Genomic DNA, 26680 nt, shown 5'->3' with positions numbered 1-26680 from the left:
TTTGAACAGACTTTCTTCATCCTTAGTTACGGTTGCTCTTGGAGCCTTGTGATTGTCCTGTTGTCTTGTTAGTTGTCTCTCTTCCTTAATAGAACATTTTCTTCACCCACACTTGTGGCCTCAGAGGTTAGACTTAGATCTAGAAGCAGCTACAGCATGAAATGACCAGGCGTCACACACGGGCACTTAGAAGATAAAGTGTGATCAAAGGGTTCACTTTTAGAATTTGAGTATATTTTCAGTGATTGTTTCTGGAGGAAGAAACATGGGAATGTATTGAGAGAAAAGATCGGCTAGCTATTTATTCTGGGAAATCTAGGAAAGGCAGCAATAGTTAAGTGTCCGTTTTGGAAAGAGTTAAGGAGAGCCATATGAAGTAGGGACCCAAGTATACAGAAAGCCTCTCTAGTTGAATCAGGTTAATGTATAACATCTATGGAAAGCCTGTGGTGATGGCAAATCCACTATGCTGGCGTGTCCACAGTTTCTTTCCAGCTCAGAGACAGGATATGAGAGTGGAAATGTTGGGCAAAGCTGTATAATTCTGTTGGTGGAACTCAGTTTAGAATTTCAAATAAGACTTGAGAAATTGGAAAGTTTCATGTCAACTAGGGTTTGTGGTATTATATCAGTAGGAAAAGTAATTAGAGAAACTTTCAAGAAGGAATTTGTAGGTATCTATTAAATTAAACTTTGTTGTTTTTAAGTGCCAACAAGTTGGTTCCGACTCATAGAAAACCTGCATAGGATTGCCAGGGATTGGCTGATGAGTTTGAACTGCTCATCTTGTGCTTCATACCAACCTTGCAGTCCAGCGCATATCCTACAATGCCACACTTTAGTTGTTATTTAAATGTAATATTAACTTTCACAAGGGATTTGGCAAACTAACAAATGGTAGAATTGTCTGACTGTGGTGTTACAAAACCATTCTCTTTTACTAGAACAACAGCTAAGTATAATTACGCACTCATTTATTTAAAATAAGACTCTGGGAGTCCTGGTGTGGGTGAATGCACTGGACTGCAAAGTTGCATTAAACCACAATGTTGAAGGTTCAAGCTCACCAGCTGATCCTCAGAAACCCTGTACAGGATCATGATGAGTCCGAACCAACTTAACAGTACTTAACAACAACAACAAAAACTTGTTTCCACCATTAATCCTCGCAGATACATTTGTGGCTTTTCTGAGGCTCAGCAGAACTAGCTTTTATGGCATTGTGATATAAAGACTGAAGCTTACAAGCATTTGCTTCCCGTTCTCATTATTGACTGACGGAACAGCTTGCTTAGTCTTTCTTTCTTCTTTCAGTTTCTCTCTGTACTCTCATATTCCATTCACTTGAACCCTTTGATTGATCTCACTGTTTTTATTTGTGTAGGCTGAGACAGGATTGTCAAAAGTTAGCACAGTTAAGTGCTCTTTGATGATGGGTGGGGGAGGACAAAGGGGCCCTACGTTTTTCTCCTGGGAGATAGGGGTTCTCTGTTACTTGATTTTGATCCATTTAAAGTTCTGGTTCAGCTACGATTCTGTCCGTCACTGACAATGACAATACCTGGACTAAGGAAACTCTAGCTTCTTTCTGATGATTCCCTCTTATCTTTCTCACCTCAGGACCTTCTACCGGTTTGAGGCGGTGTGGGACAGCTCCCTACATAACTCCCTTCTTCTGAACCGAGTGACACCCTATGGAGAAAAGATCTACATGACCCTGTCGGCCTACCTAGAGGTGAGAAACCTCAGGGCTTCAGTTACTGCCAAATGTACGTTACAGCAGATCTGTCTTGTCCTCTTTTCTTCCTCCTCCTTGTCCTAAAGTCACTTACTTTTATTATACTTTGCTGGTTGGTCTGAAAGAACTGTTCCTATTCTCTATTTAACTATGAGGCACATGACTTTTATTGTAGCTTCAGGGTTTGTAGCTTAGGAGCCATGGTGTTACAGTGGTTGAAACGATCAGCTGCTAACTGGAAAGGTCGGCAGTTTAAACCCACCAGCCTCTCCATGGGCGAAAGATGAGGCAGTGTGCTTCTGTAAAGATTTCCAGTCCTGGAAACCTCCCAGGCAGTCCTACTCTATCCTGTAGCGTCACTGTGAGCTGGGATGGATTCAGTGGCAGTGGATGTGTTTCGTCACTAGTCTTCAAAGAATGTCTGATTTTAAAGCCAATGTCTCGCCTGGTTTTTATGTGTTCTATTTCATTTCGATTCTATAGAAATGTACACTTTTTTACTCTGCTCTTTTTGATAATTGGAGTCGTTGGGGTAAGGTATTGATTTTTATTTTCTTTTATGATGTGTGCATTTATTGTTATAAGTTGACCTCTGAGCATTGTTTTTGCTGTGTGCCAGAGGCTTTGATATGTTGTGTTTTCATTCTCATTTGATTCTAGGAATTTTTTAATGCTATTTCCTCTATTACCCAGTAGTTTTTATACAGGATGTTACTCAATTTTCATGTATTTGATTTTTTCCATGCATTTTTCCTTTGATCTTCCTGTTACTGATTTCTGAGTTTATAGGGTTGTGATCTGAGAAGATGCTTGATACTAGCTCAGTGTTTTTAATTCACCTTTTGTTTTTGTAGCTGTGGACAGAGGCTATAAGTATTAACAGCACAGACCCTAGAACCAGACTGTCAGAGTTCCAATCCCAGTGCTGACACTTATTGCCTGTGTATCCGTGAACACAGTTCTTCATCGCTCTATGCCTCAGTTTCCACATCTCTTATAAGGGGTGGTTATAACATTTACTTTAGAAGGTTAATGAGAGGTCAAATTAATAAAAAGTGTAGGAGAGTGCTTGGCATATAATCATCAGTGTTGCTAGGTACCATCGAGTCGGTTCTGACTCACAGCGACCCCGTGCACAGCACGGTAAGATACTGCCCGGTCCTGCACCATCCTCACAATTGCTGTTAGGTTGGAGCCCTCACTGCTGCCACTGTGTCGATCCATCTCATTGCAGGTCTTCTTCTTTTTCACTGGCTCACCACTTTATCAAGTACCTTGTCCTTCTCCAGAGACTGATCTTTCTGACAACATGTCCAAAGTCTCACCATCCTCACCATTTGATAAATATTAGTTATTACTACTACAGAAAAAAATTGAGATTTGAAGTCCTTCAGTCCCTGCATCTCAGACTAGCTTTCCAAATACAGCAGTGCACAGTCTCGGTCACATGTGCGCTGCCTGCCTGCTCATCGAGGCACATTCCTGTCTGCTTTCAGCTGGATCACTGCATTCAGCCAGCCGTCATTACCAAGGATGTCTGCATGGTCTTCTATTCCCGAGATGCCAAGGTCTCGCCACCACGCTCTCTGCGCAGCCTCTTTGGCAGCGGTTACTCGAAGTCCCCAGACTCGTAAGTGCTTGAGACAAATTTAGCTTCCAGTTTGTTTACCCAGTGACAACACTGGCTTATGACGTGCATAAAAATCACACTGAACAAGTAATGCTGAGCTATGGAATATTGTAAAATATTTTAATGAATTAGATTAGATGAGCTTAATTAGATTAGAATTGTCCTGGAAATTTTCATAAGCACTTCCCTCCCCATCTACACCCTCCCCATCTTCGCCCCAAAGATACCTTGGCAGTTTGTTCACCCAGTGTAGACTCAGCAGTCTTCTAGGAACCCTGGCTGGTATTAGCTTCCTGTCTGTAAACCAGTTAGTGCAATGACTGCTATATGGAGATTTGATTGATGTTGAAGGGTGGATGAATCAAGGAAGGAATATTACATTGTGGACATTTCCAGAGCAATTTTGCAGGAACTAAATGTTCTTGTACATATTATTATTAACAGATTACCATTGAGGTTTTTTTCTTTTTAAGATTTATTATCCATATAAAGCTATATCAGGAATAATACACTCAATTACTATTGTGCATCACCACCTAGCTTAATAAAATTAAATACATATTAATTACTGTACAAACATTCTCTTAAGTACTCCTTTCTACAGCTCACACCCAAGAGTTTTATGTTTATCATTTTCATAATCTAGACTTTCTTTCCCTCCTACTTTCCCTCTTACGTTAAGAAAAGGCAGATGTTTAGTTTTCACATTTGTTTTATAAAGTTCCTAGTTTATTGTTCTATCTTATTCTTCCTACTGGAATAGGAATGTTTAAAAGATTGAGGTGAAAACGGGCTCCTTCTAGAAGAGATCTGTATTAGGTTCAGAATAGGAATAGAACAATGAGGTATGAGACTGGTCTGTCATTAGACTTGAAGGTAGGTTGCAGTGCCTACAGAGGAATTAGGGTTTTAGCTAGAGAGAACTGAGCGTCCCCTGTTTTTGAGCTGTAAGAAATTAAGTGCTTGTTTATTCTTTTCTTCCAATAGCAATCGAGTTACTGGGATTTATGAACTCAGTTTATGCAAGATGGCAGACACAGGTAGTCCAGGTAAGCTCTGTGGACCCAGGAAGTGAAAGCTATCATTGCATATGTTAGAGGTATATTGTGTCAAAAACTTGGAGCATCTACCCATTTAGGATAGAGATAAAATATCTTGAAAACGATGTATGTTTTACAAGCAAGTCTTTTAGTGATAGTGATGGTGGGGTTACTTTTTTCAGAGTTGAAATGTTGGTTTATCACATGCAAGATGATAGTTATAAAAATTACATTGAACAAGTTTTGCTGAGCTATGGAATGTTATTTAAAATTTTGAATGATTTAAAATTATCTTAGAAAATTTCGTAAGCATTCACTTCTCAATCTTTATCCCAGAGATAATTTATGTTGCTGTTGTTATTGTTACATGCCATTGAGTCGTTTCCAACTCATAGCAACCCTGTATAAGGTTTCCAAAAAGAGGCTGGTAAGTTTGAACCGTTGACCTTGTGGTTCACACCGACCTTGCAGTCCAGTACTTTATACCACAGCACCACACCAGGATAGGTGCTGTAAAACTAGAATTTGAATCCACCCCCACAACCTCCCCCAGTGGCATGGAAAGGAGCTCTGGTAGCATAGTGGTTATGAATCGAGCTGTAAACCTTAAGGTCAGCAGTTCAAAACTACCAGCTGTTCCACGGGAGAAAGATGAGGCTTTCTGCTCCCGTAAAGATTTACAGCCTCGGAAACCCTGTACAGGGTCGCTATGAGTCAGAACTGACTCCACAGCACATCACCACCACCACCACCACCAGTGGCATGGAAAGAAGTTATAATTATGTCCAAGTTGTTCTGTGACATTTTTAATCCCTATTTGGACTGCTACTTCCTCTACCTTCATGAACTTCAGCAGTATTTTTATTTCTGTGCTTGTACAACATGAGTCAAAACTGGGAATTAAAAAAAAAAAAAATTAAACATTTTATTACTGTGAGTTTTAGAGAACATTTTAGTTTGTTTTTGGGGACATTTTAGAAAAAGCAGTCAGGCTCCCACAAGTAAGATTTAAATTTTTTAAAAAAGACTTTAAGTATGAATCTAAGTCCCAATGGCAACTAATTATAGTGTTCAGACCATTTCTTAAAGAAATGTTAAATTAATATAAACTCATTATGTTTTATATATAACCAATATAGCATTTTAAAAATTAATGGAAAATGAAGGGGTGAAAGCTGTCTGTAATCTACCATCCTGACTGAAGTAGTTTGTGTGTCTGTGTTTGTGTGTGTATATGTCTGTGAACTTACTATATTTCACATCAGTATATTTTTACATATTTTGAATCATAATGTTGAGAATATTTAATTTCTGTATATTTTCAGTAAACATAATTACCATAAACATTTTCTCAAATTGCATTGCAATCTTCCTGATTATTTAAAAATGGTAAAACTCAGTTTTAAAAGAAGTTCAAAGAATTTGGGGCAAGGAGAAGGGGTAAATTTAATAATAAAATCTCATGTATTTTGAGACCAACTATCTTAGCTTGCCATGTATGTTGTTTTTGTTGAGTGCCATTGAGTCAGTTATGACTCATAGTGACCCCAAATATGGTTCCTGGTGGGTTTGAACCACTGACCTTGAGGTTCAAACTGACATTTCGGTCCAGTGCTTATCTTAGAGCACCACACCAAGACTTGTGAGTCATTAATTCATTTTTAGCTCCAATTGGAATTCAGTTTTTTTGCTAGTGGGAAAAATACATTGCTCTTGTTTTAGGCATGCAGAGGAGAAGAAGGAAAGTCTTGGATACGTCAGTGGCATACGTCCGGGGAGAAGAGAACTTAGCAGGCTGGCGGCCCCGTGGAGACAGCCTCATCCTGGAGCATCAGTGGGAGTTAGAGAAGCTAGAGCTCCTCCATGAGGTAACCCAGGGCATCCCAGCTCTCACATGCAAGCAGACTTGGGCAGGATTCCCTCACTGGCAGTCTTAACTTCCCTCTTCTCCTCACCATCTAGGCTTTTCCATTTCGATCACGATGCGGGTGTAATATTTTGCTTAGTAAGGTCTTGATGAGATTAGTGTTTGCTGAGACAGTAGTGTTGATCTTTTCAGGTGGAGAAAACCCGGCACTTCTTGCTGCTTCGTGAGCGACTTGGTGACAGCATCCCCAAGTCCCTGAGCGACTCACTGTCTCCCAGCCTGAGCAGTGGAACTCTCAGCACCTCTACCAGCATCTCCTCTCAGATCTCAACCACCACCTTTGAAAGTGCCATCACACCCAGTGAGAGCAGTGGCTATGACTCAGCAGACATTGAAAGCCTGGTGGACCGAGAGAAAGAGCTGGCAACCAAGGTGTGACTCCCTTCCTCCCTGCCCTCAGTCTCTGAGAGTTAGACTTTCCGTTTACTCATTCTCAGCACGTGTCTTAGAGGGTCTAAGTTTCAAGGCTGGATATAGAGTTAAAGAAGACTCCATTCCTGCCTCTGATAAGTATGCAGACTAGTGGGTTACAGGATTGTAACAAGAATACAGTAGAGGTGTGGACAGAATGTGATGATGGGACCCCGAGCAGAGGCCTCCCACAGGCGAGGACTTGTGGACTGGCCTTGAAGGATGCACGGGACTGGGGAAAGTCAGCGATGGCCTTCTGCTTGACCAGTGTTAAGGGACTTTGGGGGAGAGGGATAGGCGATAGTGTTGGAGAGCCAGGTAGGAAGGTCCAGATCATGAAGGCTGTGTGTACCTCTAAAGCGTTTAGATTGTATCCAGGGAAGGATCTGGAACCACTCACAGTTTTCAACAGGTACTATGTTTGGGGAGCATGGTGGCTCCACACGTTAAATGCTGGACTGTGGATCACAGGTCCGTGGTTTGAGCCCACCGGCAGTGGCAGCTCCACGGGTGAAAGATGAGGCTTTCTGCTCCTGTGAAGATTTAAAGCCTCTGAAATCGTGCACAGGGTTGCTATGAGTCAGTACCAACTCAACAGCACTTAGCAACAACAGTTGTGTTTGGGGGAGCATTAGTGGCTTTGTAGGATAAGCACTGGATTGCTAAACACAAGGTCACTAGTTCAAACCCACCAGCTGCTCTGCAGGAGAAAGAAGAAGCTTTCTGCTCCCATAAAGATTTATAGCCTTGGAAACCCTATACAGGGTCGCTATGAGTGAGAACCAACTCAGTGGCATCTAAAGAAAGAACAGCATTGTGTTTTAGAAGGATTTCTTTGGCACTAATCCAGAGGATGGAGTCCTGGTGTGGTGCTATAGGATAAACACTTGACTGCAAGATCGGTTTGAACTGAAAGGTTGACGGTTCAAATCCACCAGCCATTCCTTGGAAACCCTATACAGGGTCACTGTGAGTCAGAACCTAGTCCACAGCCCCTAACAACAACAACATTACAGAGGATGAATTGATGTTAAAGAGCGACTAGAGGCAGGGAGAACTCTTAATTGCAGTAATTTGTAAGAAAAATGATAATGGTTGTTTAGCTTAGGGCAGTGATATGTGTGGCCAAAAGAAAGGGGAATCACTTAAGAGACCTTCAGAAGGTAGAATCCACATTCCTTGTTAAGTGGATAGTGTAGGAGAAGGCAGAAGAAGGGTGAGCGCTGAGGGTGACTCCCAGAGGTGTGGTTTCTGGACAGTTGGCTGAAAAGGAGCTAGAGAAGTAAGAGGAGTTTTGTGTTTGTTTCGCTTTACTTTAATAACTGAGTAGGCTTCTAGATTATCTAGAAAGCTATGTCCTGAGAACTCACTGAGGCTAACATGCCTGTTAGTACCAGGATGACTGGAGAATTAAAGGGTTGCTGTTGCATTCTTCCTTGAAAGAAAGATGAGGCTGTCTGCTCCCATAAAGATTTAGCCTCAGAAACTCTATAGGGTCAATATGAGTTGGAACCAACTCTAATAGCAGTGAGATTTTTTTTGGTTTATTGCATTCTGAAGTACTTTATGGTGTCTGCAGTAATTCACCATAATGTTTGTAGTCTGGAGAAGGGCTTTTTAAATCTACGTATTTTGTTATATCTTTATTAGCTATATGCCACACTTCTTTTAAGGAGCCCTGGTGGCATTGTAGGATAAGCACTGGACTGCTAACTGCAAGGCTGGCAGTTGAAAACCACCAGCTGCTGTGAGAGAGAAAAATGAGACTTTTTGCTCTGTAAAGGTTTATAGCCTCACTGTGAGTCAGAATTGACTCGACTGCAGTGGGTCTGGGGTATTAGACTTCTCCTGCTCTGTATGCTTAGTAAGTGGTGATTTGGGCAGAGCGTGAGCTCCTTTATGAGTCTCCGTGATCTTCTTTTCCCTCCTCCCTGCCACACACTCATTAGGCCATTGAACTTGTAGGCTCAGCTTACACTTTTCTTTCTCTTGTTTAGTGCCTGCAACTTCTTACCCACACTTTCAACCGGGAATTCAACCAGGTGCATGGCAGCATCAGTGATTGCAAGGTGAGCATTTGAACTCTGGCTTGCATCCAGGATGTTGGTGACTGATTTTTCCAGAGCCTCTCCTACCTTCTTTCACCAGATTATATGACTTTTTAGGTGGCTTGAAGTGAGCATTATTGTATTGGAGAATTTGTGATCTCTCCCTTTGTATTTATTCTAATATTTCAGAGTCAGGACACTGGCTTCCAAAGATATAAGTATCTAAGAGCGATTGTCAAATGTGAAATATGTCTGTTTTCTCCCTAATCACTTGGAGAAGAATCTCCTGTAGGAAAGTGATAAGTCACCCTATGACAGATACAAGAAGGCATCAAATTTTACCTCCTTCAGATGAACATTTCTAAGAACTTGAGTCATTCACTCTATTCTAGTCATTTTGACCTTTTTTTGCTGTTTCTCAATGGCTCCAAGCTTATTCCTGCCTTTGGTGTCTGCACACTTGTGCCTTTACCTAGAATGATCTTCTAGATATTGCATTATTGGCACCCTTGTCTCTTTCGCTTTTCTGCTCAACTATTACGTCCTTAGAGCAGCTTTCTGTAGCTATCCTTTGTAAATCCAGTAACTCTCTGACACCAATCCATCACTGCTTTATTTTCTCCATAGCACTTAATAGTGTCCAACATGTTCTAAAGTGCTTGTTTGTTGATAGTTACCTTCCCCATGAAAATGAACGCTCCAGGAGGGCATGGGCTCTACCATATTGTTAGTACTGAGCTTGGCGTTTAGTACGTGCTCTCACGTAGAAGACTATTTCACTGGTGCACAAAACCTGTAGCAGTATACACAGCCAGCCTTGCCTCTCAGATCACAACTACCTGTAGGCTAATTTAGCAAATGATCTTCTGAAGTTGATTGGTGAGAGTGAGAGAGCCCATTACTGCAAAAAGCAGCGTGTTTCACCTGAGTCTCACATGCCACGTTCTGTCTGCTTCCAGTTGTCTGATATCTCTCCAATTGGTCGGGATCCCTCTGTGTCCAGTTTCAGCAGTGCTACCCTCACACCCTCTTCTACCTGCCCCTCTCTGGTAGACTCAAGGAGCAGCTCTTTGGATCAGAAGTAAGTACCTAGCTAGCACTATGAGAAACTGATCTAAGAATCACAGAAAATGACAACTTTTCTCCAACTCCTGGTTCTCGGCAGAGGGCCACCCTTCCCCACTAGGCAGTATTGGGGACTGTGAGGGAGTTGTTTATGGGATATAATAGTGGATGGTAGGACCAGGGCTGCTAAAAACCCCTGCCCTCGAAGGAAAGGTCCCACACAGAGAAGTGACCCACCCAAAATGTCACTGGCACCATCTAGAGAAACCAGAGGGACATGGCAGCTGGATTCAGTCTGCCTTTTATGTCCTACTCTCTTTTGGCATCAAGTCATTCATGTCTCCTCTGCTTATCTTAAGCTCATTTCATTGTTCCACTCCCACCCCAGTTTGTCCCCAGTCATAATGTCAGAAATTTCCTATCTTGGGAAAACTATTTTGCTGATATTATTTTTTTAACTTCAGTAAGAAGTATAACTATAACATATCTTATAGTCACTGCTCAGTTGATACTGTCCCTGTCACCGTATGTTTCTCTCACCTGGAAAAACCCATCTGGTTATCATCCAACTCTCCCTGCACCAACATGTGGCTAGAGAAAAATACACAGCCAGGTAATTTCATTAAGTTTAAGATGTCATCAGCAAAAACATTATTTATGTCTAAGAAAGAACAAAAAGCACTGCTAACTAAAATGTGGTCACCATCACTTATGCATCCCAATTCCAGAGAATCAGTGAAGTGCTCCGCGTACATGTTCTGGGGCAGCTCTGCTCTGTGTGTGCCCTCAGGAGCCAGGCCTCCCCACTTCCTGCTGTGCCCACCATTCCCTAGGCCAGTGGCTTTCAGACTGGAGCTGTATCATAATAACCTAGAAGGTGTGTGAAAGCAAAGATCGCTACGCCCCTCCCCACTTTCTGATTGTGAAGGTCTGGAGTGGGCCTTGTGAATGTGAATTTCCAACTCCCACACAAAGCAGATGCTGCTGGACCAGGGACCATACTTTGAAAAACACACCCTAGGTGTGGCCACATGACTAAAGAGAAACAGAAAATGAAATGGAGTTTATGGTCAGACACTTGTTCAGAAAGCATCAGAACAGGAAAAGACACTATGGCTTGGTGTGAGCATCAGTTTCCTTCTTCAATTCAAAAGAATGACACCAGTTATATACTCTGCTAAGCTCTACTGAAACCAATGTTTGCTAGACCTATGGTGTGCCTTCTGGTGACATGGTTCAACACATTACGCATTGACCTTAACTGAGCCTCTTGTTACTGCTTCCTCACAACCTCTCTCTTTTAAAGGACCCCAGAAGCCAATTCCCAGGCCTCCAGTCCCTGCCCAGAATTTGAACAGTTTCAGATTGTCCCAACTGTGGAAACATCCTATTTGGCCCGAGCAGGAAAAAATGAATTTCTCAATCTTGTTCCAGATATTGAAGAAATTAGACCTGGGTAAGTACTGTGTTGACCAAGGATGTGAGATATAAAAAAGATAAAACAATAAGAATTTACTCTGGCACTTCTGCAGTAGGTCGTGATGTAGTCTTGTTGTTGTTGTTAAGTGACATCAAGTTGGTTCCGAACCATAGCGATCCTGTATAGGGTTTTCAAGGAGCATCTTGTGAGTTCCAGCCATCAACCTTGCAGTTCAAACCAACTTTGTAATCCAGTGCATTAACCCACAGCACCACAGCAGGGCTCCAATGTAGTCCTAGGACTGATGGAATTGGGGGTGAAAGACCGGGGCTGTCTTTGCCCCATTTGTGATGTGATGCCGTCTCCACTCTGCAGACCACACTGCTGTGGCACTTTGTACCCTTTTGCTGCATTACTGTGGCAGATAGGATGATAGGTCTAGTAGACCGTTTACCTGGTTGGTTGGTTTGTTTGGTTTACTCTAGGAACTTAATCTAGTTGAGACATATGTTGATGGTCTGTAGCTCATGACCCTTTTCTTTTGTGAGAAACTCACTTCTTTTGTTCCTGTCCTTTTCAGCTCAGTGGTCTCTAAAAAAGGATACCTGCATTTCAAGGAGCCATTTTCCAGTCACTGGGCTAAACATTTTGTTGTGGTCCGCCGTCCGTATGTCTTCATCTACAACAGTGACAAAGACCCAGTGGAGCGTGGAATCATTAACCTGTCCACAGCACAGGTGGAATACAGTGAGGACCAGCAGGCCCTGGTGAAGGTCAGTCCTGCCCTTTGCTGACTCTTCATTGCCACATGTCCTTCCCTGTTGAGGGAACCCTGTTGAGTGGAGCTGAATCCTTCCTTCACATCTGGTCTCCTGATCCTTCAGCATGATGGGCTGCGTGCCCTATGAATATGGCAGGAGGGCCACAGTGCTCAGTATCTGTAGTAACTTCCTCATCTATCTGTGTTCCTTTCAGATGCCTAACACCTTTGCCGTGTGCACAAAACACCGTGGTGTTCTTCTGCAGGCTCTCAATGACAAAGACATGAACGACTGGTTATATGCCTTTAACCCACTCCTGGCTGGCACAATACGGTTAGATTTGCTCCTATGTTTCTCTCTTTGGCTTTTGGTTCTAGAGACATCAGCATAAACAGGTTAAAATAGAAGAAGGAAAGGAGTACAAATGTGGGTGGAGGGGAATAATGGGAACTTTTTGTTCTTAAGGGACGGTCACTGGAGTCTAGGGGTCAAAGTAGAGGGAAGATGGCAAACATCTTAATGATCTCCAAATACCAGCCCTGAGAAATCCTCTGAAGGTTTTGTGTCCCAGAGTCCCCAGGGAGGAAGAGGCTACAGCCTAGTCTGTTTGTCCAGCAAACGCAGAGACCTGAGCCTGCAGGGTGGGCTAGGGAGCAGTACAGGCAGTCCCCCCGGTTTCATGTCTGGCTTACAGACAACTCCTCTTGTTGTCAAGTGCCATCAAGTCAGTTCCAACTCATAGTAACCTTGTATAGGGTTTCCATGAAGCAACTGCGTGGGTTTCAGCTGTCGCCTTGTGATTAGCAGTCCAGTACTGATCCTGCTTTGCCACACCAGAACCCCCTACCCTAGTAGTGTAAAAAGGATACATGCATAGAAATGCAAGACGTCAAGATAGTTATGTAAACATTCAGAATTCATTTTTTCCTGCTCCTTCCATGTGTTCTTACTGTGTCAAATGGAGCAGTTCCCTCAAGAATGTACATGCTGAGTCAAAAATTATCCACACTCTGGCTGTAGAATTTATTTTAATCAACTTTTAGAAAAGACATATACATCATTTTTTGATACACTTTGCCCATCTCTCAACAAGCTTTCGTATCCCCTTATTAAAAAATATCTCAGGCTGAGCTGCCAGCCACGAATGCACTACCATCTTCACTTCTTCATCAAAGATGAATCTTTGTCCTCGAAGGGCTGCTTTCAGGGGACCAAACAGGTGAAAGTCCGATGGAGCAAGATCAGGACTATAGGGAGGATGCTTTAACACCTCAAAATGAAGTTTCTGCAGCATTAACAGTGTGGGCAGAGGTGTGTGGACGTGCATTGTCATGCAAGATCACAAACAGTCCTCTGTGTTTAACCCAAAGTTTAGGCTTCAGCTCTTCAGTGAGCATCTCACTGTAATAAGCACTGTTGATTGTTGAGCCTTCTTCCTGATAGTGCTCCAGTACTGGCCCTTGAGAATTCCAGAAAACTGTAAGCATCAATTTTCCAGCTGATGGTTGACTCTTGAACTTTTTCTTGGTCAGAGGTTGAGGATGTTTTCGTTCCATACTCTGCCGTTTACTGTCAGACTCGTAGTGATGAGTCTATGTCTTGTCACCAAAAAGGATTTTTTTAAAGAAACTTGCCCTTCCTTTGAGTATCGGTCCAAATTTTGTTTGCAGATGTCACGTTCCCACTTGCACGGCAGTGACCTTGAACAGAAAGCGCTGATAAGACAGTTCAGCCAACAGAAGTTTTAGTATAACTGGAGTACAGATCATTTTTGGCTCACCCTCGTGTTAAGTATACTTATTAGGTGTTGTTAGGTGCTACCAAGTCGGTTCCAACTCATAGAGACCCTGTATAGGGTTTCTGAGGAGCGGCTGGTGGGTTGGAACCGCTGACCTTGTGATTAGTAGCCCAGTGCTGATCCTGAAGCCCCACACCAGGAGTCCTGCTTGTCCTTTAATGTTCTGTATTTGTTCCCACTTTGAAACAATTGAGTCAGCCTCTACTCAAATTCTTAGTCACCGTTAACTTCACTTGTTGCACCTGCAGCTGCGAGCCTTGTCTTGAGCCAGTAAGAAAGACTAAGGAAGAAGCGTGTGTACCTGCTCTGACTTCACCCACAGATCCACCTTCCACACACCCTTGGGAATGGGTCTCAGTTGTAATCCAGGGACTGCTGGTAGTTCAAGGAGGGAACCACAAGGGAAAAGACCTGGAGGCCAGCTGTCTAATCCTGTCATCTCTTCTGTCTCCCACAGGTCAAAACTCTCCCGCAGACGCCCGAGCCAGCTCAAGTACTGACTCTGCTGCGGCTGTCATGCGCCTTCAGAGATAAAGAAAGTGTTACCTCTCATTCTCTTTGTGATTCTTGATGGTTTTGTAATCCTGTGGCTTAACTCCTTGCCCTCCTTGTCCAGCACTTTTCTAGCTCTCCTGTCCCCATCTCCATCGCTCTGTTCTCCTTTCTTTTTTCCTGTGCTGAGAATCTTGTTAGTAGCATGTGGCCTAACAAAAGGAAAAAAAAAAAAAAAAGAGGAGATCCAGTGAATCTTCAAATTATTTTTTTGATGTATTTGGGCTTCCTTTTGTATAAGTCCCTGTCCCGACCACCTCTGATGTCTGTACTGCTGTATTTGGGTATCTTTGTCTTTCAAAACAACTGCATCCTTTTTTTCCCCCCCTTTTCTTTGTTTGTGATGGTGATATCATTTTAGTTTTTCTTGGGTGGCTTAGAGACAAAGGGAAGAGAAATGTGACCATTTTAGGAACCCAGAGGAAAACCCCCTCTGTGTCTTTGTGTCTTTTTGTCATGGCTGATCCCTGTATTTCCACAGGAAAAGGTGTTGCTGAGCTTAGAAATGCTTCTCTGAGCAGAAATAGGGCTCATTTAGAACACAGTTAGGGATTTTCATTTCATGTAAGTGAGAAGTGAGAAGATTTGTAGCCCAGGGACAATGGCTGTTCTTGAACTTAAGGGAGAAGCCAAGGGTACTGCCAGTCAATTCAAAAGGACCGTAGAATTGGGCAGTGAGGCATGAGGCCAGGCAGTAAGGAGAATGCTTACATGTCATCATAGGAGGAGTCCTCTGAACTGTGTCTATTAGGAAGGAGGCTCTGTTCACAGTTTCTGAATTCTGTCCTTGGCATTTCCATTCTGGATGTTGGTGATAGTTTGAAATTGGGCAGTGTCGTACACAAATATCCCACAAGGGGGCAATGCTTCACTTTCTAGTGATTACTTAACAGTTGCGTTGTTATCAGAATAATGCTGAGTAGGAATCTCTTGATTGTTGGCGCTCACCCAGATCAAGAAAACATAGCTGTCAAGTATAAACTTGGAAGTCTCACTCTGAATTCAGTGGTCGGTGATGCTTAGCCAGTGACAAGAAGCAGTTTTTCCATCCTCTAAAATAAACACAGCAGGCTCTGCCTTACAAACCCAAGATTAAAGCCAACCCCCTACCACCATTAAAAAAAAAAAAAAATCAAGAAAACACTTGGAGGCAGAGAAGAGTGTGCACCTGAGCCCTGGCCCTCAGAGCAGCTGTTTCTTGCCTGCCTGCATCCCTCGTGTCTCCTCCTTTCCATGAGTGTGGAAATCTTGTCAGAGGAGGAAGGAGGAAGCTCGCTGCTGGTAGTCGCCTCCTCTGACAGGCCAGGTGTCTTGACTTCCAGAGGCCACCATAGAGGATACTTTTTCTCTCAGCTGCCAGTAAAATTTACAGGAAGAATATGGGGAGAGGCTACAGATTACTACAGGGTTTTTTGCCGCTCTTTACATGGTACTTAACAACAACCTCTCTTTACCTGCCATCCTTTACACCTTCCTCACTCGAACCCCTGCCTAACCATCCATCAGGCATTTGGAAAATTACCCAGGGTCTCCTCTGTGGAGGACCAGGGGTTCTCAGCACTGAGGATGCTGGCTTTCCACTTCAGGCAGCAGAGGCCATGGACTTGTCCCCTACAGAGAAGTTGCCAAGGAGATTCGTCACCACCCAGTCAGGCCCTGACTTCTGACCTCCTGGCCCCGGCACATCTCTGCAGATCAGGCCTCCCTGCTGTCCTCAATGTGAGTGCCTACAGGAGGAGGGAAAGTCAGCCCCCAGAGCTGAGCAAAGGAAGGGGGGATGGGTAGAAGTCACACACTGACAGCACAGAAGGAGGGAGGAGCAAAGACTCTGGCGGATTCTTTTATTTTAAAAAAACTTCTGTCTTTAAAACCTAGGTCACTAACTGTAATGGTACATGTTTTCCAAATGCTATGTGAGGTTGTTAATATAGTAAGAGGATTCTTCATTGTTTAATGGACACAGTACACCCTTCTGGTATGTGCTCAAACCAGGATCTGTCAGTGCTTAGAGACAGCTTCCTGGGCTGGATTAAATCTAATTTCAGGGAACTGAAGATGAATTTGGAAGGTTACTTTTAAAATGAAATCACAGATGCTGCTACTGTTTAGGAAGTCTGGTAGAAGGACCCTTGTCTGTGGCAAGGGGGGCCCGAGAAGGCTGAGAGACTGAAACAATTCTAACTCAAACAAAAGTAGCTGGAAAAGTCTTTGCTTTAAGGGTGTCAGGCACGAGAATGAGTCAGACTGGACTGTCTGCCCACCATGTGCCCAGAGAAGCGGCTTGTTACAAAGCCAGAGGTAGCAGGACCTGGGCTACAGCATTGTGTGGCCTCTCCATGCTGGGCCATCCCTACTTTGAAGCTCTCAAAAAAAAAAAAAAGTAGGAACTTTAGCTGCAGCCATAGCCTAGACAGGAAAATGAAATTTCTTTCTGAGGAGTATTTATCTGAGCCTGAAGCACTTATCCTTAACTTCCTTTAAGCAAGGGAGGTGGGGGAGAATTTTGAAAGAAAGAAAGAAAAGAAAACTCTCCAGCAAATTAAAGAGAAATCAGTGTTGGCTCTGAAACGATATATCTCCTTCCCCCCACCCCTACCCCCCAGCTCCCACAGCCCTCCTTTCTCCTACCCAGGAACAGCAGGACATCACAGCACCCCGCTGGCTCTGTGCCCGGCCTGGGAGTCAGTCAGCCCTCAGGCCAGGGCTGTGCTCAGGGGCCAGCCAACCCATGCGCACAGTCGGGCACAAGGTGGCCGCTGTGACAGACCCCAGTGCTGCTCTACGATAGAACGGTTTCCCAGCCAAGAAACCATGGTTTAGTGGGTTTCTTTGTTTCTGTTTTTGTTTTCCTTTAGCTACACAGAACCTACACTACTCATGTTTTAGGTGGATTCTTCCATTTTTTAAGATGAAGGGATAAATTAAATTATTATGAAAGGTCTTATTGGATCAAAAAGTGTGAGGACTTTTCTGGCACCTATTTCAAAGCAAACACTTCGTTGCCTGCTGCTTGTGTAATTTACAGGGATACTCCTTTGTCAGCTCTATGCACATATATCTCTAATCCATTGCACATGGGACTGGAAAAGGAAGGGTTCTTCTCTTAGCCCCTCTGGGTACTTGGCATCTCCCTCAGGCTGTGTTCCACTCAGACTCTCCTGTACAGGATAGGACTGTGTGTCTGTCTGCCTGTCTGATTTGGGTCCTTTGCTTTTCCTTTCCATTTCCTTTATAAAATGTGATTGTTAACCTGCTCCTTAAAAAGACAAGACTAATTCTGCCGCTGCTCTCAGCAAATTTGCTGACTGACTGTCAAATAGGGCTCTTAACGTGTGTGTACTGCAGCTGTCCACTGGTTAAGCGGATTCCCCCGAGGACGTGGGCCAGACCGTGGCTCTGCGTAGCAGGAATATCTTCATTTGTGCTTCCTTAGTTCATGGAAATAGCAGCTGAGAGATTATTTGTTTTTCAAAAGGCCATTTATGAATTAGTACTTGAGCCCTAAAAAATCTGAGGACAGCCTTCAATCACTTGAGAGTAAATTATAATTGGTATAAAATTCATGTCAAAAACTCACAGCCACCAGGTTGTGTCAGATGGAAAGCCCAAGCTGAGGTTGGTTTCTGGCCAAACCCTGGCTGTGGTGTGGTATTTTCCTGTCTCCGAGGTCATCTTTGTTTCCCAGGCTGCAAATTCTGGCATCACTGACTGCGGGACCCATCAGCTTCCTGACGTATAGGCATTGTCTTCGGCTCTGTGGCTCTACAGTCCTGTCCCTTGAGAGTCACGTCTTCTGTCACCATTCTCATACACTACAACAAAACCCATGAAGCATAAGTGGCCTTTTTGAACCAAGACTTTGCAAACCAGTCTCTCCCCAGTGAAGGAGTTAAGCGCATTAGCAACAATGTACATTGTTAATTTCCAAATTTCATTTTCATGTTTTATTTTGTAAATATTAGCCTATGTTTGGAGCTTGAGTATACAGAATGTAAATATAGTTCTTGTATTTGTACTAATTTTGATTCTTTTGCTGTATAGCCTTAGGTGTGCAATGCAGACAATTATCTAACTGTGTATGGTAACCTTGCATCACGGAATTAGTAGTGGACGAGGCAAAAACAATAAAGGTACAACCAGTGCATCTGAAGGTTCTTGGTGTGTGTTTATGATTCTTGCACCCTTTGAAAGGTGTTGACACACAAGGTTCTTTTCTTGATTTGCAAAAATAATTGCCTTCTCAGCAGAAGTCGCCATGCCATGACCTCATGTTCCTTTCCCGATGGACAAAACAGGGACTGTCATCTCATCAGAACAGCTCATCTGGTGCTGGTTCTTTGGAGGTGAAAGTGCCTTCCTCTCAAATCTGGAAGTAACTGGTTTAACTGAAAGATTTGTCAGTGATCCTGAGTCCTCTTTGTGGAGTTGAAAATTCATCATGTCGACTTAGTAAGCACCCATTTTGGTAGAGCACCAGCAGGGAACAACAGAAGGTGGGAGGGTGAAGAGGCATTCAGACAGGAAGCAATTCATTCATCAGTGTTTGCGTGCCCCACCACCACCACACGGTTCCAGTGGAGGAGAGGACAGGACATTCATGAACACAGTTACAGTGTCATGTGGTAAGTATTACAGAGAACAAAGCTGGACAGGTTGCTGAGGGATGAGACGAGGCTCCTTTTTAGATCATGACAGGGAAGGACCCTCATAAAAAATGACCGGAGACTCGAATGGAAACTTTCCCGGTAAATCACACAAGTCCTGGACCAAGGTGCTCCGAGCAGAGAAATGAAGGAGTGTCCTCAGTCCATTCCAAATATAGCAAGCAAGGTCAGTATGGAGTGAGAGGGGGGCAGTAGAAGACATCAAGTATTTAGGACTTAGGACTTCAGACTGTTTGAGAAAAGTGGGAAGCCAGTGAAGGTTTCTGGGAAGTACTGTGATCTCTCTGTTTTTTAAGAGACCAGTCAGGTGTGTGATGACGGGAATAACATGAGTAGAAGGAAGACAAAACACGTCATGACTTAATAATCCGAGGAGTGATACTGGTGGCTTGTACTGAGATAGGAAAGTGGGCGGGCTCACGACACATTTTGATGTGAAGAGCTAACACAGCTTGCTGAGAGACTGCATGTGGAGTTGAAGAGAAAGAAACTGAGTGACTGGAAGGATTTTGACCTGAGCAAAAAGAGCAGGGTGTCATTTCCTAAATTGAAGTAGATAAGCAGAGTAACAGTTGAGGGGTGGTATCGAACTAAATCTGATATTTTATTTTGGTCACGTTTGCTTTGAGATACTGTAGAAATCATGTGGGGTGGCATCTGACTTCCAGCTTCACAAGCAGGGAGGAGGAGAATCAGCATCAGTCCTAGGCTGCTTCCTAGGGGGTGGGGATCAGACATGCCTCCATTCTGACCCTAGCCATCCTCCCCTTAGCACTCTGCTTTATTGGGCTCAATAATTCCTTTCAGTGGTCACACACAACTCACAGACAATACTCACAGCTATGGAGTTAATTAGGGAAGTAACTGGTTACAATTCAGGATCAGAAATGCACAGAATACAGTTCTCCAACCCAGAGAGCCTCTTCTCCAGTGGTTCCTGTAAGCACACTTCTCTCGGGGACCTCAACCTGACCCCATCCTGCTTGGGTAAGTGTTATAAATCTCTTCTAACAACCACTAAGAATTGATGCTTTTGAGTTACTATGTTGGAAGAGAATACTGAAAGTGCCACGGGCTGTCAAGATTACCAACAGATCTGTGTTGCAAGAAGTGCAGCCAGAATGCTCCTTGGAGGTCAGGATGGCCAAACTTCGCCTCTCATACTTTGGACATAATGTCAGGATGGACCAGTCACTGGAGAAGTACATCAAGTCCGGTAAGGTGAAGGAGCTCTGGTAGCGTAGAGGTTACGAATCGGGCTGTGAACCACAAGGTCAGCAGTTCAAAACTGCCAGTGGGTCCGCAGGAGAAAGATGAGGCTATCTGCTCCCGTAAAGATTTACAGCCTCGGAAACCCTGTTCAGGGTCACTATGGGTCAGAACCGACTTGATGGCACTTAACAACAACTATGCAAAGGCTTTTGATTGTGTGGATCATGACAAGCTATGGACAACATTGAGAAGTATGAGTATTCCAGAACACTTAATTGTACTTCTAAGAAATCTATACCTAGACCAAGAAGCAGTTGTTCGAACAGAACATGGGAACACTGAATGTTTTAAAATTGGGAAAGGTGTGAGACAGGGTTGTATTCTTTCACCATACTTATTCAACCTGTATGCTGAGCAAATAATATGAGAAGCTGGGTTCTATGAAGAAAAACGTGGCATCAGGATTGGAGGAAGACTCATTAACAACCTGCGATATGCAGATGATACAACCTTGATCGCTGAAAGTGAAGAGGACTTGAAACATTTACTTATGAAGATTAAAGAGCACAGCCTTCGATATGGATTACATCTCAATGTCAAGAAAACAAAAATCCTCACCACTGGACCAATAAACAACATTCTTATCAATGGAGAAAAGATTGAAGTTGTCAAGGACTTCATTCTTCTTGGATCAACGATCAACACTCGCGGAAGTAGCAGTCAAGAGATCAGACGACGTATTGCACTGGGCAAATCTGCTGCACAGGAACTTTTTAAAGTGTTGAAGAGCAGAGATGTCAGCTTGAGGACTAGGGTGCGCTTGACCCAGGCCATTGTGTTTTCAATAGCCTCATATGGATGCGAAAGCTGGACAGTGAATAAGGAGGATTGTAGAAGAATTGATGCCTTTGAGTTGTGGTGTTGGAGGAGAATACTGAAAGTGCCATGGACTGCCAAAAGAACCAATAAATCTGTTTTGGAAGAAGTGCAGCCAGAGTGCTCCTTGGAGGCCAGGATGGCTAAGCTTCGTCTCTCCTACTTTGGACATATTGTCCGGAGGAAACAATCATTGGAGAAGGATGTCATGCTGGGTAGGGTGGAGGGTCAGAGAAAAAGAGGAAGACCCCCAACAAGATGGATCAGCCAGGTGGCATCATTGATGGACTCAAGTGTGGCAGCGGTAGTGAGGTTGGCCCAGGATCGAACATTGTTTCGTTCTGCTGTGCATGGGGTCGCTATGAGTCGGTTCCGACTCGATGGCACCTAACAACAACAACAACAAAAGTGGAGGGTCAGAGAAAAAGAGGGAGACCCCCCAATGACATGGATTGGCAATATGGCAGCATCAATTGGCTCAAGCGTGGCAACAATTGTGAGGTTGGCCCAGGACCCGGGTTGTGCATAGGGTCGCTGTGAGTTGGTACCAACTCAATGACACCTAACAACAACAACAACAACAACAACAAGTAGAGTCTTGGTGTGGTGCTGTAGGATAAACACTAGACTTCTAGCCTAAGATTGGCAGTTCAAACCCACCAGCCACTCCTTAGAAACCCTATTCAGGGTCGCTGTGAGTTGGAACCAACTTGACAACGCTTAGCAAAAGCAGAAGTGCCTACCAGAAGCATCTCACACCACCAGTCAGATTCCCAGCCAAAGGCACTCAGCTTTCTTGCTCTGGGGGTCGGAAAGCCTACCATCCTGCCTTCTGCCAGTCTCCAAGTTCTCCTGCCCCCGTTTCTCTGTCAGTGCTTCTCGTCATCTTCCCATCTCGGGTGACACAGCTCTCTATTGGATCCAGAAGGTTCAGTGCAGGGATCACGGGTCCAAAGTAGTAGGATCGCCTTTACTCCCTCTAGGATGGCTCATTTTCAGCCGAAAGGGATGGTAAAACTGACCAATTCCCTCTGTACACCTCATTTCCAGGGCGCCATCCTACAAGTGTATCATGTTCCTTATTTAGCGAGCTAGGCAATCCCCTTGGTGGGCCATGAGCGCCTCACAAAACCCTATACAGGGTCGCTATGGGTCGGAATCGACTCGACGACACAACAACAACAACAATGCAGTCATGGGTAGGAGTCCTGGTGTGGTGCTGTGGGACAATGCTGAACCAAACGGTTGGTCGTTCAAATTCACCAGGGTCACTATGAGTTGGAGCCAACTCAACCAGCACTTAACAACAACAACAACCATCAGTAGTCATTCGGAGTCCTGGTGGGGCACTGCAGGGTAATGCACTGGACCGCAAGGTTGGCAGGTCAAACCCACCAGCCACTCCTCAGCAGAAAGCCTCAACATTCTCCCATGGAACTGCTGGTAGTTTCAAACTGCTGACCTTGAAGTTAGCAATCCAACTCATAAGCACTACGCTACCAGAGCTCCTTACATATTGTATCATCATACAGCTGCCGAACTACTGAGAAGCAAGGCTCAGCCCAATAACCTTAACCGTCACAGCCAGTGTTACCCTCACCTCACACCTCGTCATTCGTTGTCATTAATGCACAAAATGGATAGATGGTTTTTACAGTTGTCAGTGTGGAATGTTGGATATTGAGTTAGCAATGAAGTGAGGAAAGAGTAGCTGTCGTAGTTAGATTCAAGGGTGAAATTGGGACTGGAAACACATTTGGGAAGATGACACATAAAACCATGGGACTTGGTGATACCTGGAGACTGTCTTGATCACCCCAACACTCAGAGGTTACAAAGAGAGGAGGAGTGACCCATGAAGAGAGAATGCTAGATGACAACCAGGTGTAAGTATTTGAAGACAGAGGAAGTGATCGCATGTCTAGTGCAGTCAGTAGGTTAAAATAAGAATTGAGCAGCAACAACAGGGAGATGGAAGCAGCCGATGAGCTCCATCACTTTCTCCTGATTTCACAACCAATTGAGAAACAGTAAAGCAGATGGGAAACCAAAATGCCATCTTGATTACTGATAAAGTCAATTACAGAGAATGTGGCTTACATCTACTGACCAACTGGTTTTCTTGAACCTCCGAGTATGTGGGTTGGAGCAGAGCATCTTGAACATTACACCAAAGTCACCTGGGTCTTATGAAAATGTAGATTCTGATTCAGCAGGTCTAGGGTGGGGCCCAAGAGTTTGCATTTCTAATAAACTTCTAGGAGTCCTGGTGTGGTGCTGTAGGGTAAAGCCTGGACTGCAAAGGTCAGTTTGAACCACAAGGTTGGTGGTTCAAACTCACTATCCACTCCTTGGAAACCCCATACAGGGCCACTATGAATGAGAACCAACTTGATGGTACTTAACAACAATAAGCTTCTAGGTTATGTCAGTGCTGGTGTCGCGGAGAACACACTGTGAGTAGCTAAAGTGTAGAAAAACAGTAGTGTCTATTCCCTGACTGCAGCCTGGATTTCAAAAGAGGGAGTTCCAGGTCCAAGGGCTCCTTGCAAACCCACAAGGTTGGCATTCCTTCACAGGAGAGCAGTGAGGAACTGACAGAAGCCAGGAAAGCTCCAGCAATTCACATCCCATGGAAGGGGAGGCCTCGCATTGGGAGTGATTCTACCCTAGGAGGCCATTGGTGACGAGAGCATTTTCACGAGCAGGTTCAAGAAGCGGGAGGGAAGAAGGTTCATACAGTACAGATTTATCTCCGATTTTTACAGGAAGACAAACAGAAAACCTTGAAGGGCACATGAGGTCTGGGAGGTTTGTACTTTTAAGGACGGTGATGGCATGGCATGTTTGTATGCTGACTGAATTGAATGGACTGAAAGAGAAGCTCCAGAAGAGAATGGCTTCAGTGATACCCTTGATATGCCTGGGAGTGAGAGGGGGCAGCCTGTGATTTATCCCCAACCCTGGGAAGCAAGGTCAACCAAGTGTGTGGGCGGTAGACGAGAGAGATAGTAAGTGGGTGGATTTGGTGATAGGACCGCGTGCAAGTCCTTCTCCAGTTGCTTCTGTTTTCTCTGTGGGACTCAGTAGTCTTAAAATTCAGGTTCACTGTAGGGGTTAATTCAGGCCACATCTTCCTTAAACACCACTGGACTTCTGGTTCAGCCTGAATGATCATTGTTGAGTAGGTTTTATGAAACTGGTTGTTCCCTATAACTGGTGCTAATCCAGGGCCACCCAGGATTGGCCCCCAACTGGGATTGCTCTCTGTGGGTTACCATGTGTCTCACAAAGCTGAGAAACCATGTTGAATGCTTTACTTTGCTCTGGTTTCTTGTGATTTTATTTTCCATTCCCCTTTCAGTGAGATAAGGAGAGTTTTCTGCTTCCCCTTAGGAAAGTCTTGACTCTGAGCACATCACACTTGTAATCCTTTGGCTTTTGAATATCTGATCTTGGGGTTTTGGGTTTGTGCGTATGTAGTTTTGAGTTTTTTCACAAGTATTCCTTCTACTTAGCCATTTGCATTTCATTACTAGAATTAGACAGCAGATGAGTGGTGAAGCTGGAGTTTTCAAATCTGCCCAACTAGTATATTCCTTACACACCCTCTTATGTAAGTCAAACAAAGGAGTTTATGCCCTGGGAAGTTTGCACAGAGGGCTGCTTGTATGGAATTCATGCCTATGCTTTGATTGGGGATTTGCAGAGTTAGGGCAAGCCAGAAATTTATCAAGGTGAATAGTAACATGGGTTGACATTCTTAAACAGTCCAGCATTTGATGAGGATTTTCTAAAACTTGAAAGACAGCATGACACTGTAGTTCTAGCAAGTTCTGACTTTAATCTCCAAAGAGCCACTCCTAGCCTTTGTTCTGGCTGGGCTCTCCTCTGCCTGCTTGCGATAATTTTCCAACAATCCTTGGAAGCAGTACTTTTTGCTGCTACAAAGGGTAAATCATCCACCACCACTAGCTGCTGATGAGTCTGCCACAACTCATGGTGGCCCCATGTGTGTCAGTACAACTGTGCTCCACAAGGTTTTCTTCTCTCTTTTTTTGGCATTTCAGTAACTTTATTGACAGGCATATATATATTCCTTAGTACCGAAACATAATGGTAATCTTGTTAGGTTACCGCTGCCAACTGAAAATTAGCACTGATGTATGTGTTGTTGTTGTTAAGTGCCGTCAAGTCGATTCCAACCCATAGCGACCCTGTATAGGGTTTCCGAGGAGTGACTGGTGAGCTTGAACCGCCGATCTGGCAGTTCAAATGGCTTTGCAGTGTGGCGCATTAACCCACAGCGCTATACCAGGACTCCATAGGAATATTGAAATGTATCTGTCATTAAGGAAAATGGCAAAGCTAGCCATAAAACATAGTTTACAAAAGGTGTGGAATATTGTGATTTTTTTACCTTTTTTTTTCTCTACAGGGTTTTCAGTGAATGGTTTTCTGGAAGCAGATCACAAAGCCTTTCTTCTGAGTTGCCTCTGGGTAGACTCGAACCTCCAACCTCCGGGACATTAACCATTGATACCACCCAGAGACTCCATAGGGCAAATACAAATTTAAAAGAAGAAGAAAACTAATTGTCCCTAATGTAAAAGGGGAAGAGACTCCCACTCTTCCCTTATCACTACACTTTTTTTTTCTCTGCCCCTTTTGCAAATTCCTCAAAAGGCTGAATAAGTGGTGCTGTGGGTTAATGCGCCAGACTGCAAAGCCATTTGAACTGCAAGGTTGGCGGTTTAAGCTCACCAGCTGCTCCTGGGAAACCCTCTACAGGGTCGCTATGGGTCAGAATCGACTCTAGGGCACTTAATAACAACAACAACTTTTGCAACTCAGGAATGTCTCTTGCAGATCCTGGGAGCCATCTCTTTGAAATGTAATCTGTGAGGAAGACTGCTCCCTGTCTCTCAACTTCTGTAAGAAGATAAGAGTCTAATTTCACTGGACTCCAAACTGTCAAGCTACCTCCCTGTCATAAAGGTCTAAGAAGTTTCTTTTTCTTTTGGATAAAAGCAATTAACAAACACTGGTGGCTACCCCAATAACCAGGTGAATATAGGATAAGCAATATATGACAAATGGCGCTATGGAGCCCTCTTATAATTAATTAGTCGTCTGTTACCTTGAGAACTGGACAGAATGGGGTGCATCTACTTGGCTGTGTAAACTGTAAGAGTTCTTTCTGTTTGCAATCCCTTTGGCTAATTATCTAGGAGGTATCATATTCTTGTTTAATTCTTATTCAATAATGAAATTGCTATCTTCTACCTTTCTAGTAGTGTTGTTGTTGTTAGGTGCCATTGAGTTGGTATGGACTCGTAGTGACCCTATGCACAGCAGAATGAAACACTGCCCAATTCTGGGCCAACCTCACTACTGTTGCCACACTTGAGTCCATCGATGCTGCCACTTGGTCAATCCATCTCGTTGGGGGATGAAGAGCAAAGATGTCAGCTTGAGGACTAAGGTGTGCCTGACCCAAGCCATGATATTTTCAATAGCCTAATATGCATGTGAAAG

General features: G+C 43.9%; 1 protein-coding gene across 1 annotated transcript in view; it reads left to right on the top strand.

The window, feature by feature from the left end:
- KIF1B (kinesin family member 1B) overlaps nucleotides 1-14390 on the top strand; it is a 196135-nt gene extending 181745 nt beyond the window's left edge. The window contains exons 37-47 of the mRNA XM_006866398.1: nucleotides 1621-1735; nucleotides 3235-3368; nucleotides 4356-4417; nucleotides 6131-6276; nucleotides 6468-6707; nucleotides 8744-8815; nucleotides 9754-9875; nucleotides 11166-11315; nucleotides 11860-12052; nucleotides 12255-12373; nucleotides 14296-14390. Coding sequence (XP_006866460.1) covers nucleotides 1621-1735; nucleotides 3235-3368; nucleotides 4356-4417; nucleotides 6131-6276; nucleotides 6468-6707; nucleotides 8744-8815; nucleotides 9754-9875; nucleotides 11166-11315; nucleotides 11860-12052; nucleotides 12255-12373; nucleotides 14296-14338 — 1396 coding nt within the window. The 3' untranslated portion in view covers nucleotides 14339-14390. The remainder of the gene's footprint in view (nucleotides 1-1620; nucleotides 1736-3234; nucleotides 3369-4355; nucleotides 4418-6130; nucleotides 6277-6467; nucleotides 6708-8743; nucleotides 8816-9753; nucleotides 9876-11165; nucleotides 11316-11859; nucleotides 12053-12254; nucleotides 12374-14295) is intronic.
- The last annotated feature ends 12290 nt before the right edge of the window (nucleotides 14391-26680 follow it).

The sequence above is a fragment of the Chrysochloris asiatica genome, unplaced genomic scaffold, assembly GCF_000296735.1.
Source record: "Chrysochloris asiatica unplaced genomic scaffold, ChrAsi1.0 scaffold00090, whole genome shotgun sequence".
Classification (NCBI taxonomy): domain Eukaryota; kingdom Metazoa; phylum Chordata; class Mammalia; order Afrosoricida; family Chrysochloridae; genus Chrysochloris; species Chrysochloris asiatica.
This window is presented reverse-complemented; position numbering and strand designations above follow the sequence as displayed.